This window comes from Plectropomus leopardus, chromosome 16 (genome assembly GCF_008729295.1).
Source record: "Plectropomus leopardus isolate mb chromosome 16, YSFRI_Pleo_2.0, whole genome shotgun sequence".
In the NCBI taxonomy this organism is placed as follows: domain Eukaryota; kingdom Metazoa; phylum Chordata; class Actinopteri; order Perciformes; family Serranidae; genus Plectropomus; species Plectropomus leopardus.
In genome coordinates, this window is record NC_056478.1 from 21,205,630 (window position 1) to 21,220,280 (window position 14,651).

The window sequence follows — 14,651 nt, forward strand, 5'->3', positions numbered from 1 at the left end:
AGAAGACAATGAAAGGGGAATCTGGGTCTGATTTTGCAGATAAAATAAAGGGTTGACTCACCTCACTGTTTTAAAGTGTTCTCAGCATGAGCAACTGTGCATGTGTGTTTGTTTAACCATGTGTGCATGAAATTAGAAATGAATCAAACTGAACTAAACAACACAGTAGGGGAGCTGGGTTGTTCTGTTCCAGATAACAGATGATTGGATTCATCAAATAAAAAGTGAACATAAATAATAAAAACAGAATACGTACAATAGGGTTTTTTTTTAATACACATGAGAACTTAAGAGTAGAAAGTAAATAAAGTATTGATTTATCTCAGATTTTGCTCCTCAATTTTGATGCTGGAGGACACTAAGTAGCTATTTCAGCTTTGCGTCACAAAAAATAACGCATGGTGTTTTTCTGAAACTGTAATCATTTATCTTTGGAACCCTGTGACTGTGCCGGTCCGCTGAAAAAAACAGCCTGTCAAATGTTAAACCCACAACACTAAAAGTCGGACCCTTGAGATCAGCTCTTGAGGTAAAAGCTGTGTGTGTGTGTGTGTGGCTGTGTGTGAGCATCACCTCCAATCTCTCTTGTAATCTGTCAACTGTCAAGTAAAAATTACACAAAATTCCCCCCAAATGAAAAATTAGGTGTCCGGTTACAAGTTACAGTTTCTGTACATACACCTGGGAAAATGTCTTTCAGGAGTAATATCAAGCAAACTGCTGGACTTTAGCGTCGGAGCTAATGTTGAACATATTTCATGCCTTAAGCCTAAAAATCAATACTTGGTGAGATTGTAGTATTTCTATCGGTCTCTTTAATGTCTCCGTTGAGACAAGTACCATGGACACACTTCTGTGAATAGGTTCAAATGTGTTCATCTGCTCTAACATAAGAAGCCATCATTAGCATGTTCAGCAAAGTAGATCAAACCTACAGGAGTACGTCCAGGCCACATTAAAGGGATAGTTCAGGATTTTTGAAGCGGGGGTGTATGAGATACATATGTATAGTCAGTGTATTAGATACAGTAACTGAAGGTCGGCGAGCTCCCGGTTTGCATGAGCAGACAGGACGTGCATCCCTAAACTCAACATTATCCCGCTGTATCGAGGGGTTAATATCAAAATGTTGTCAGCATCTTTAAAAAATGTCTACCTAAAAAATACAGTATCAGTCTAAGTGGATGCTATATTGAGATTGTTTTCAGCTGGAAGTTTCTTTCTTCAGTTTTGCTTTGATTTTAACTGTGTTTCTGGTGATTTAAGCGACATCATTGTCAATTATTAAATTCATCAATATCAAGAAAATAGCTCTGTCTCCCTTCATCTGTCTCCTAGATGGCACTGTGGATGGCCGCCTCGGTACTTCCTATACATTGACTAACCGGTGTCAAATTTGCCCAATAAGCTGATTCAGAATCTGATTCTGACAAATGACTACAATCTGGAGCTGATTTCCTCTTTTACCCAGAAATATTCCCTATTGTGCTGCTGAAGTCTTCAAAAGAGCCAAAGATTCTTATCCTTTCAGTGACATAACGTCCTGTATGGCAGGTTAATTTTGTGTTAACACCCAACATGTGTGGACAAAATTTTCCCACAGACAAAACTTTTATGGTCTTGGGTCACTCCGGTGCTCACTCTGGTAAGTGATCATAAAGGCATGCACTCTATGCTTTGAAGCGTAAAAAGATCCAAGTTATGCTTCAAACAATAAGTCAGCCATGTGAGGTTTGTGACAAGAAAAGTGCATGGTGCTGTGATTAGATATTTCTGACAGCAACCAGCATGTGGTCTTAGTTTGCCGCTCTTTCTCTCAAACCTCAAAGATCCGTGTCTTGTAAATGATGTGAGGAAAGAACGGATCTTTGACGGTTCTTCAACGGTCAGAAACAGCCTTTAGATGCTCGAGGGTCTGAGTTTATTTGATGTGCACAGCCCCACATCACTCATCACATGGAGAAACACCATACTGATGCAACAGAGAAAGAATAACATGTGTAGCAAAAAAATTAAATGTCTGTGGTTTTGGGGGTCATTAATGTTTTTTCTTTCTACCTGAACCCAGATTGGTGGTTTTGTTTGAGGTCTCAACTTACACTCACAGGACACATGCACATGCATAATGGTTTTCAAGTCCTTTTGATGTACACTAAGCCATGTGGTCCTTCACCGTGCGTCGGAAACCATGAGATTACGCTGAAAGGAAAAGCAGATTGACTAAACTTCCCACAGCTCTTCGCACAGGACATCAGGCGTGGCAGTCATGTATATGAGGCCCATAAAGTCATCAGCTCGTAAAGTTTTGTTCTTTATTGCCAAGTATGGATCATATGCATTGATATATGTGCCTCTTTTACAGCAGCGTAAGTCTACTGCGACTGGCCTGCATTTCACTTAATCATAACTACATTTTAACAGTAGATTATTTCTGTGTTTTATCTATACTAAACTGTTTTATTTGTATTCTTTTCATTTGTAGTCTCTTTTTTAGACGTTTATTTTTTGCCAAATCACAGTAATTTCAGTAAAGATTTTCTGTTCTAAGGTTTGGGATCTCTTATCAAATGATAAATGATTAAATGTAATCAGTCAACAATGTCTGCATGTAGCTGGCCTTTCCCCTGGTCCTTGTTTGTGCCTAAACACCAGGGAAGGCGTAGGGTACACCCTGGACAGGTTGCCAGACTATTACAAGGCTGACAACATAAATGAAATGAATCTTGGAAATTCTTAAGTGTGATTATTAAATGTTCATCCAGTGCCCACAGAAAGTTGTGAACGGTCTTAAAACCGGAGCAAACACTTCAGACTCGTATTTTTCAAAGGAGATATCTGTGCCTGTTAATGTTACTGACTTATAGTCTATTAAAGCAGCATGAGAACAGAAACATTTCTACCGCTGTTCCTATAAAACGTTTTAGTGGGAGAAGATGATAGTGGAAAAAACATAAAACAGTGTCACTGGAATTGAAACAGAAGTTTAGTATCCCACTAATTAGTGGGAATATTACTGTAACATGAGTTGTTTCGACATGGTCTTCCGCATTATAATCTATAAAACACTTAATTTCACAGCTGAATCTTTTAGCAGACCTCTTTGCTGTTGTACCACATTGAATTAACTGTACACTGCTCTGTCTGTATGCATGTGTGGTTCAGCTTGAAGCAGCACAATAATGAAGTCACTCAACCATAAGAGAGATTTGGGATTCCTTACAGGATGTTACTGTTTTGGGGAATTTGACAGTGACAATTTCTTTCCTACTTTGCAGTGTTTTTTTTGTTACTGAGCTTGTTCAACTAGAACAATCAACAGTATGCTGTATATTAGAATCTAATGGTAGAAATAGCAAAATTAACATGCTTTTATGTTCAAAAACACTGTTTTCTTCATACTGTTTGGGCTGGAACACCTGAATTTACCCTCTGTCTGAAGTCCTGAATTTTAGCACCTGTCTCTTTAAATCCCCCTACTGGAAAAGCCCAGTGTACTCTAAATGCCCAGCATTTGCTGGCCTTTTGTATCTTTGCCTCTCTGCGCCATCATTGCAGCCGATGAATGACTGTAATGGAGCATAGTGGCACTTTCTACCAGGAAAAACCTCCAATAAAAGCTTTTGAACACAAATCTCCAAAACCAGACATGTTCCAGCAGTAATATGCTCCCAAAAGAGGGAAAAATTAACAACATCTGCAATTAAGATTATATGTTTTCCTGACGTTTGCATGTTGCCGTCTCTTACCTGTTTTCTCTCCTCGGTCTCCTCGATCACCCTTCTCCCCCTTGAACCCTCTATCTCCTCGATCACCTGAGGACAAACCAGAGAAACAAACTGAAAATCATAGAGACTTTATAGGAGTAAAAAATAAAATCAGAACTGGTAAAATATAACTCTATTATAATATAAATCTTACAGAGGCATTAAACCTGACCTTACATTACTGTAGATGATTTCTAGACTCCTCACAATCAGGTATTGCAGCAAAAAAATCCCCCGCAGCCCAAAGAGCATTTTCCCCATAGGTCACCATTGTAAAACACGTCTATAAAACTGTTAACAGGACACCTCGAACTTCAATCAAGGTCAATTATGAATCTTTTTATTATAATTATATTATTATATTTTTGAGCCATGAAGGTTTTGTATAATAGCGCTTTCCTCGAGCTGAGAAAAACAATTTGAAAGTCTGTGATATGTGTTTTGGTACACTTTGTGTTCATACCTGCTCACTGTACACATAACAATGCTCATGATCCCCTTTTCAATTGAACTCGGGCATGCATCAACTTACTGTGCCTTACGGTACACAGCGTTCACACCAATCAAATTTGCTGGATTTTGGGGTCAAGTATACTCGCATCTGAGCCTGTGCCCATAATGTAAAAGCCCTAGTAATGTAACTTTATAGTAATCTGGGTATCAGCATTGTAATATCAAAGTAAAACATGACCAATATGTGACTTCAGTGTTTTTCACTTAGATTTTTAAGTAGAAAAGGCTCTATAATACCACTGAATTACACTAATAATGTCCTGTTTTTAATGAAAGACCAACAATGGTAGATATTCATCAGCTGAACCCGATACTCACAACCAACACTTATCCTAATGTGCAGAGTCTACAGTGACAACCACACACACACACACACACACGGGGCAAAAATGTGAAATAACACACAGGAGCAGCTCCAACCATCAACATGTTTACATTTTAAAACCTTTCCTTTACCTCACACGAATGTCCTCTTCTTTGCACTCATTTGTACATTTTTAGCAAAAGCCTATAAAATAATCAGCCCTGTAATCTTGCCTTATATAAGATGTTTAAAATTAGAGGAGCCACCCTGCATCCTGTACTTAATTTACCTCTAAAAGTTTGGGTTAAATGTTGTTTTTTTTTGTGCAATTGAGTGGAGGTGAATGAGTTCAAAAGAGAGGGAGCAGTAACAGGGAAAACACAAGTATTGAAAACAGATCATTTTCTGGATTTAATGAAGGTACCAGTGTCAAGGTAACTTCTTGGAGTGTCTTTATAGTGTTTGCATGTTAAAACATTGCTCAATCAAAGTGAGTAAAAATCCTCTCATTTGTGGTTTCTGCAAAATTATGGTACATGTACGGACAACACCTCCCACCAATCAGCAGCTTGGATACGACTGTTTCTCATTTGTTTTGATTCCAAAATATGTCTCCACTCCAAACTCGGGGGAATAACCTTCAAAACAGGAGAGAGAGAGTTTGTTTCAGCACCATTTGTTGTTAATTTTCAGCTACGAGGTTTAAAACCACATGTCTGTTTTTGCCATGAAGCTTAAAGAGGATCAGCTTCAAGTCGGCATTTATCCCACCTTTAATTTGACCCTTTTTTTTCACATCAGAGACCACAGGGGCAGCTGCCAGCCGAGGTGGCACTCCATCCCAACTACTATGTGTTATATTATGTGTGTGTCCATGTCTGAGGAGTGTAGCTAACACAACGCCCTGTCTGTAACGGGCTTCAGCTGTCAGTGTCACCTCCATCTTGACCACATCCTTAACAACTAAATAACACTGCAAGAAAAAAACAAACACACTGGTAAACTACTGCTGAGCTGCATGAGGCAACAGACGCATTTGATTAAAAACTGCACTAGTAAAGCTTCAATCTAGTGGCCCTGAATTACAGCAAACAGTAAATGTGTGAAGTTTCAGCACTTAAAGCTTCACTAATTAATAGCTGTAGCAACATTAGTGGTGGTAAGGATGGCAAAGTCGGTCTGTTGGCCTAGCAGATTTGCTTTCGCTATTTGATGCACTGCTGTTACATTTTGCACAGAAAGTCATGGTGCCAAGAGGATGAATCACAATAACTTTGGGAATCCCCTGACTTTTCCTTTATTGCCACCAGCAGGTCAAAATGTCAGTTTGTCTATTGATATCTTAAATGCCTGCAAAAATAATTACAATCCCATCAGCTTCAGATGAATTTTGGGCAAATGCTGCCATGCTGAGAAGCTACAGAATTATAGGCTATTTTAGTCACTGTAAGCATGATAGTGTAGGCTATTGATGATAACATATAACTCAAAGCACTGCTGAACTTAAGTGCAGCCTCAAAGATGTGCTGGCATGGCTGTAGACTCTAACAGCTGAAATACACGGGGCACTGATGTGGCGCGTCACATTGGTCGGGCGGAGCAGGGTTTTTTACCTGCTACACAGACTCTGTCTTCGTATGTTCGTGTGGTTGCTGACAGTGAAAACAAAGTGATAATGCAGTCGGCTATGCAGGGTTTGAAAGTGTGAGCTATATTAACTGGTACCAGCTTAACTAACTGGATTATTTTAACAACAGCATGCATTAATTTGGTTTATTTATTTTAGCGTGATATGTAAAAGCACACACAAGAATGCTCTGTGGCTGTGTGTTGGCTCTGGTACAATGAGGTATTCATTTCATTCATTTGAACTGATCAGGTGGCCAACAAACACAACAACACAAATAAATGCTGAAGTTAATAGGAGAAGTCAACAGACAATTATTTGCTAGCTCATTCCACTAGACCATAACTCACTACTTGCACATGACAACATAAATGTCAGGGATCCAAGAACTGCTCTCATTGTTGTTTATTATATATTTTTCTATTATTGCACTACAATGTTTTTTATTGCACTTGTACCCTGTCTTGTATCTTGTTTTGTACCTTTGTTTTTGTATCTTGTTTGTACCTCATGATCTTTTGTTTTTGCACCAGAGAAACACAATTTCGTTCCTCTACGTTCTGTACTGCACTGTAGAGTGATGCCAGTAAAATCTCTCTTATCTCTTACTTTAATCCTATTTTAGCCATAACCACTTGATAATGTCCCTTTCAGCGTGTTTAGCAAATTTTCTTCCTCCAAGTGACAAAATAACAGCTTGTTCAACTCAGTTGATCTGTGGTTCTCTATAGAAAAAGGCTGACACCTAATGCACTTCCTGCTCAGTCTACCAACCATTCATCTATAAAAAGAGTGCTGTTTTAACAAGCTGTCCTTATCCACAGCTGAGCAACTGCCTTCTGCTGAGGCCCCGTTCTCACCAGAGAGTCTACAAACTCTTCACCCTTCGCTGGTTTGTTGAACCCACAACCAGACCCCAGATGGGTGGAAGCACAGACAGACATTGTTGTGAACTGCCAGAGTGTAGGTGGCCAAACATCCGCAGAGATCCTCGCTTTCTTCATCTTGTCTGCATTTTTCTTGAAAAACACTTACTTGTATGGTGTTTTCAAATCTTTACATAATTAACTTGTCGATCAAACAATGTCCCGGCACCGGAGCTTTCTTTTGTGGGTGACACTTTTTCTGGGTTTGTTCACCCTTGGGGGCCATTTCTGCCAAATCTAATTTTCCATGTTTTTTTCTGTTTACTCCAAACAAATCTGAGATTTGTTACAGCAAATTAGGACATGCAAGCTATGATTTGCAAAGAAAGACTATTTCCTCTTGCTTAATTTTTTATTTCATGGATCACAATATACATGGGAGGTAATCATTTGTGAAATATGATGCTTCCATCTTTTGAGATCCCAAATTTACATGATAGTTAGACACTTGTTTTCTGTTTGAAGATGGGGTCATTATGTTCCACTGAGGACTGACTGCTGAAACATGTGGGGCACCTGGTAAAATTCGGTAAACTGGTCCGATCCACTGTTTGGCTTAATATCAAACCGGTTTGAAAATTTTTACACTGGCCCAACCCTATCACCTAACAAGAGCAGCGCTGGAGAAAGCGTAAAGCTTAGGCAAAACTTACCGCAGTCAAATAGCTCAATGAGGTAGAAGGGGTAGATTTGCTTCCAGGCCATTTACAGAGTTTTTATTAACTATTAAGGTGGAAAATCAAAATATTAATATTATTATGAGTAGGCCTAACACTATTTTTTCATATATGAAACGTGTTTGGAAAGGAGCGTTAACTAAAAGATCTGAGTAGACTATTTCTACCACCACTGGTTCTACAACACGTTTTCAACATTTACTGGAAGTCCACTGCACACATAGTTAGGGCAGAACAATTAAAGCAGCGGTTGGCACATCAATCTAAGTCTCAACACTGGTGCAGAGTGTTGAAACAAAACAACCAAGCCCTCACAAAGAAGACAACACATCAGAGTGGTCCAAGGTTTTGAAAGCTACTGGCCAACAAAGGGCCTGTGGGACTCAAACACTGGACAGTTCAGCCAAACCTAACTCTGATGTGCAACAGCTGTTGGCTAAAGACACACACTATATATACGCACATACACAATAATATTCTGACACAAAAACGTCTACAGCGCGTATCACATTTGTCATGGTTTTGTGTGTGTTCTGTGCGTGTCTGACTGTGTATCTGTTATTGTTGGCACTGCCCAGCTGGCGACGCCAGAGTGGAAACATCAACACCCCGGGGGTTTATGCAGATATAGACTGGTGTGGATAAATGGATAAATGGATGGATGAATTAATGGCGGGAAAGGCAGCACTGCAGGTCATCAAGTTATTGTGTGCTTAAAATCTTTTTTAATCCAAAAGTTGGCATTTTATTCCCATTTCTACTTGGAAAACCTGAATGCTCATGTCACAGAAATAGAAATTTATAGCGTGCAGTGGAAAAGTACTGGAAATACAGAATGGTGAGAAATTTCCCAATGCTCTCCTGCTACGTATAATCGTATATTCAGCTGTTTTAAAACTATTAAAGGCTCATTATGGACCCTGCATAGTACGGCAGAACTATTCACTTAATCTCTCAAGGAGGCACTGGCCTCTTAGCAAAAGCATATATGATACCTTTAAATATTTTGGGAAAATAATTATCACTCTGCTTTGGATTCTGTTTCACTGACTGTAAATTGTTGATTTTCACTATGTCTTAAATCACACACATCGACTATATGTGCATGCTTTTATTGATAATTTAGCTATGTATATATGTGTTTGCTTTATGTCTTTGTCCATTTTAACTCTGATGAAGACCCGGTATTGTTAAAATGTTAATGTGTTTGGACACTTAAAAGTTGCAAGTCAATCAATTTGCTCCAGTCTCTTTCTCTCCTTGAAAGTAATTTTGAAGTGTTTATGATGCTCAGAGAAAGGTACTATTTTTTTTTAAAAGCTGCTTATTTTGTAAATTTTATATATGGTAGAATATTTCCTTACACATACTCATAAAAGACAGCTGATTTGATCGGCACAGACAAAATTTTCTTTGGAATAAATAAACGAAGACATGGATAATTAAGCAATTTTAGCATTCATGCCAGAGCATAAAAAGAAAACAAGTGCCATCTGTTATTGATGGGGGATTTCAGAAAGATTCTGTGCCGCATGTTTTTTTATTTTACCAAAAAAACATCTCATGCAGCTGTCTGAAAAATGCGAATTTGAGTTGTGAACTTGTTGACAAGATTAAGCTGCAAGTTGCATAAGACTGCCAAATAACAGGCTTTGACTGATTTGCGAATGATAAAATGTTGGGTGAGGGAGTGAGTAAGTTTCACCATAAAGTACAACACTGTGATTATTCTGTTATTGTTTGATTATAATAATAAATCTGGGCTGTATGTTTTTTTGCTTCAGTGTTTTCTGGATAAACATTCTTGAATGTGACTTAATAGATGAAGACAGAAATGAACAAAAATCAACTGTTATTTGCTTTGTTTTAGTAGAGAAGCTAAACTTATGGCTATATAAAATCACAATATCTGAAACAAAAGACATACCTCTCGGACCAACAGGTCCAACGTCTCCTTTTTCTCCTCGAAAACCGCTGACCCCGACAGACCCTTTAATTCCACGATTGCCCTGCATCCCTTTTTCTCCTGTAAACCCTGAAACACAAAAAAGCTTGATTTAAATAAATGATTAATAACCATCTAACAGGAGGACTGTCTGGTCATAATATGCTACAGACTCTCCTCGACATAAGCTATGGCACCGTTCAGAGCGGCATAACTATGGTGGCTTTTACCTGCTTTTAAGGCTCTTTGTGCAACATTCAGAACCACAAGATGTTGCACTGGAGCACCAGTATCTCAGACCAAAACAGATCCACATCTCCCCCCTCCATTCATGCTCTCAGCAAGATACTGGTCTTTCTCTAAGACAATAGAGGTGCAAAAAAAGTGGCTATGTCTATAGCTATGTACATGTACGCTATTATTTTGCTGGCTGGAATATTGATTTTTACAGTGCAGAGTTATTTTGGTAATTTCAGTAAACATATTCAGATTGGTCAGGAGCTATTTCTTTGATCTGTCAGATGATCCAAGTCCATATAACATGAATATCAGATTGCTAGCTATCCTGCTAATGCCAGCTACCTAAAACATAAAGTCATGTATGCTTTAGGTAGCTTCAGTTAGGCTGGTCTCACTACTAGGACGTCAACACATGCGGCATGGGCAGTGCCCCCCAGTGTCATTTTAGTGTTAGTGTAAAACGCAGTGGGCTTTCCACCAATTCCAATGTAAACCCGATGTCAATACTAGACGCTTAGAGTAACAGACATAGTTTAAAGACCCCAAAAGTGAGGTCTGTCTGGGTGGGTGGGTGGGAAGGTGGATGGTGCAACAAACACCACACTAACTGCCAACTTTTTCTTACAGCTGACTCCTTTTGCATCAAAATACAACAAAAAAAATCCCCCATTCTCTTTAATAACATGAGAAGGGCCAATAGTTTCTGATTGTTTTTTTTAAATTTATATTCATTTTTTTATTTCTAATTTCTGATTCTGTTTCAAAGGGAGGGACTCACGTGCACTAACATGCACACAACTGGACAAGCTATCAAAACCAAGAACAGAGAAGTATGGATTACAACACACACAGATGGAGTGTGAATTTAGTTTCAGCTCAGGACCCCATTTACATAGTAATCAGTGGTTTGCAGCTTCATTAATGCTCAAAATCTAACATATAATAAAACCTTTAAGGGCTGTGTATCTGATCAATAATTTTTTTGCACATATAGGTTAATATTAGACTTTTAGAGGTTAAAGTTAAAATCACAGAATTCTCAAATCTACCTTTGTTTCCTGGCAGTTTTGGAATAACAACTGGAGTTTCACTAAATAAACAATTTTCTAAACTCCTAGAAGTGGAAACATCCAATCCAATCCAATCCAATCCAATCCAATCCATGACTTACATTAGATGCCGTGGTGCGAATCAGAAATCAATATCAGACCTTGTCCTAATATTCATTAATAACTGATTCACACTAACTTTTGCTTGCAATCATTGCAATCGTGCACCATAGTGATCTGTAAAAGAAAAAAAAGTTAATAATATTGAAAAAAATTATGAATGCTTTATGACCCGTCCTATCCTCCCTGCCCTGACATCATTTAGATGTTGGAAGAGCTGTTAATGTTTGTCTTTCTTCTTCTACCATCTGCCAACTCTTCAAATCTCTAAATGCCCACTGATGCTGGAAGAATAGCCCTATACTTTGTTTTGTTCCATAAAACAATCCAATTCAGAATTCCCACCCCAAGGCAAACAATGAGAACCTCTGTTTATAGTAAGCACACTCAAATGTCTCAACATTAATGTGGTAATGAGTTATTGATTGCACCACTGAAGTATGAAGCACAATCTTTGTGAAATGTCGCTGTACCTCGACATGCTCTGATTACACTGTTGTGACAACTCAGCAATCTGAACAAAATAATCGCACTGAAAGCATTAGCGACAGACACCAAATAAACCGATGATGGATGATGTTATGTTTTCTGTGGTTTTCTATCTCTTTGCAGTAAAGGGTCATTCACTCCATCCTTTAAAATATCCACTGGGAAAATGTGATCAATCACATTCTGGAAGGAGTGCAGAGTTGTTCTTTGCGTTCTGCAGGACAGTCCAACAAGATCATTCAACAAGTCCAAAAAAGGATTTTTAACAGCCTGGATGTGATGATAGATTCCTTTGGCTTCAAAGGAGTAACAGAAGTACATTTGCTGCTTTACAAACAGAGCATGTTGGTCTGAAGTTTCCAACTCAGGCTGTCTGAGGGTCAGCGGCGGGAAAAATAGAAAGCATGCCAATGCCCAGAAAGAGCATCTATGGCAACCTATATGACACTGCATCATGTTTTCTCAATTTTAGGTCATCCTAGAGGGTACTACATCACATTATCTTGACTGTAAAAGCACCTAATAGGACACTTTATCATGTGTTATTCAGGCTGCAAACTCTGGGCCTGAAAAATGAAGCCAACAATGAAGTTCCAAAAACTGCATTTCTTTTAATGGCCACTTGAGGCTGGCTCCAAAAGATGAGTAAATACCCATAAACCCCCATGTCAAAATGCCCAAATTTACAGTAGAAATAATAAATTACTAATTTTCCAAACATGGGGGCACCAAGGGGGGCGGTCGCATCCTTAATTGGTCATACCTATATCTACATGTTCCAACTTCATTTAGTATTTTCACTTCAGCTTACCTATATTATGAACACTATCAAAAAAATGAATCACCTCTAAGATAATTGCATTTTAAATTGGTGTTATGAAAAGACTATTTGCTCTTTTCTGCTCATAAATCATTGCAATATTTCTGGGTAATAAGTAAAATTGCTTAAAATTAAACTTAATTGCAACATTGTCTATTTGATTGGTAAGGTCCACAAGTAACTGTATAAAATTGTTAACTGTGGAAGGGTACTGGCAAGTCTTCACATCTCCACTCGGTTCCTCATATCAGAGACTTCCGCGTCCAAGTGTGTAGTCTTATTGGGTCTAGCTGTGTTTGTGGCGACCAAACTGGGAATTTTTTAATGAAATACTGGGACATTAGCAGCAGTGTAGAATTGGTGAAAAAAATTAACAGTAAATAAATGTAAAATTTAACTAAAATGTATCTACAATGTGTGTGAAATGTACAAATTTAACTTAGCTAATGGACAAATTTAACTTGAAAATATGCAATCCATTTTTTGTACCAGGCTGTAAACATGTTTGTTTGGTTTTTTTTTTCACTCTGATGAAGACGCAATACACACAGAAACGTTAGTCGTTTGAACCTTATTAAATATTTAAGTGAGTAATGTGCTCCAGTATTTTCTTTGGGTGAAGTCCTTGTGAAGTGGCCCATTGAATTGTTTGCTATGACATATCAGTAGTCTGAGAAAACGTACAACACCAACATTTATTCTGGCAACTGGGTTGATCCCATAACTGCTGATCCATACAGAGACTGACCACCACCACTGAGACTTGTGATTAAAAATCCCCTTAGCTAAGAGATGACTGCTCTCACTAAAGACAACAGCTTAATGGATGATGGAGGTAGTTCTGTTATAGTCCTGGGGGGGTTTCCATTCACTCTGCCATGTTTTCATGCTATCTATTAAACAAGCCTTTTTCTTTCTTCCCTACAGTTAGAAATTCTTCTTGTATTCACATTTTCCTGGAACTATAGCAGTGGTGAGGGGGTTTCCTTTCAGCAGGAAGATAATGCTTCTTGGAAATGTCATGTGAGAGCTGCAGTTTATCGGCCAGGGAATGTAGGATGGATGATGACAGTGGAGGAGCTGAGGGGTGATGATTCAAGAGGTACCAAGCTGGAAAGTGTCTGAAAAAACATCTGGATTCATACTGTTGTTGTTTGTATCGTACAGTATCTTTAAAAAATAGTAATTTCATAGTTGTGAGGTGCCAGTTCTGCCTGGATGAGGCCTCGTGTTGTGGTTTTTGGTGGAATTACTTACAAGACAAAGATAGATGACCCGTCCTACTGGCCCCATCCACACCCTGTCTGAAAATAAATCCCCATCCGAAGTCTGGGCCTATGTTTTCTTAAGTGGGTAAATATGACCTTTTTTATTTTTTGTTCTCACAGAATTATTAATGCAACTGAATGTAATCAAAAAAGCAGAGGTAGTAACACCTGCTGAAGTCTGTTTTGCATAAGTACTAACCTTTTTTTTTTTTTTTTTTACCTCTCATGCCACTCAAACCCAAATCATCTGGCAATAAAAAGGCTTGTAACTCAGATGTTGCTGTTTACATTGGACATTTATAGGGCAAGTACATTTTATGACCTATGGGCTTGTACAACCATCCAAAAACCACACCAGTCCAAAAACACAAGGGAGTAAATCAGAGGATCAGATATTATTTTTAAACTGTGCCTCTGCGTCTCTAGTTCACATTTGTTAAATCAGAAATAGCACACACAAATTCCTTTTTTTCTTACATGCATTACAGAGATTTAAGCAAGGTACTTCCAAAGCTGTGATATCCCAACATTTCCCACAGGTTGGGGATTTGTTTGCACTGGTTAGCATAGTGTCAAAGTTTGAAAAAAGGCCACAAAAATTTAGATTATTGAGGCAGACAGGACACGATGGAAGAGAAAGAAGGGCATGGCACGCAACAAAGTTTGACACTGCAGTTATGTGGCATGCACCGTAATTATCAGGATCTCCTTTCATTTTCATATCTTAAGGGACACTTCATTCCCAAATCAAAAATACACACTTTATGTCTTACCTGTAGTGCTATGTATTAATGCAGACTGTTTTGTTGTGGGCCGCTAGGGGTTGGAGATATCAGCTGTAGAGACTTCTGCCTTATCTCTTATATAATGGAACTAGATGGCACTTGGCTTGTGGTGCTCAAAATGCCA

General features: G+C 38.5%; 1 protein-coding gene across 2 annotated transcripts in view; it reads right to left on the bottom strand.

Annotated features, from left to right (window-relative positions):
- scara5 (scavenger receptor class A, member 5 (putative)) overlaps positions 1–14,651 on the bottom strand; it is an 88,284-nt gene that overhangs the window by 17,151 nt on the left and 56,482 nt on the right. For both annotated transcript variants that reach the window (XM_042503559.1, XM_042503560.1), the window contains exons 9-10: positions 9,739–9,846; positions 3,747–3,812 (exon numbers count right to left, since the gene is read on the bottom strand). In XM_042503559.1, coding sequence (XP_042359493.1) covers positions 3,747–3,812; positions 9,739–9,846 — 174 coding nt within the window. The remainder of the gene's footprint in view (positions 1–3,746; positions 3,813–9,738; positions 9,847–14,651) is intronic.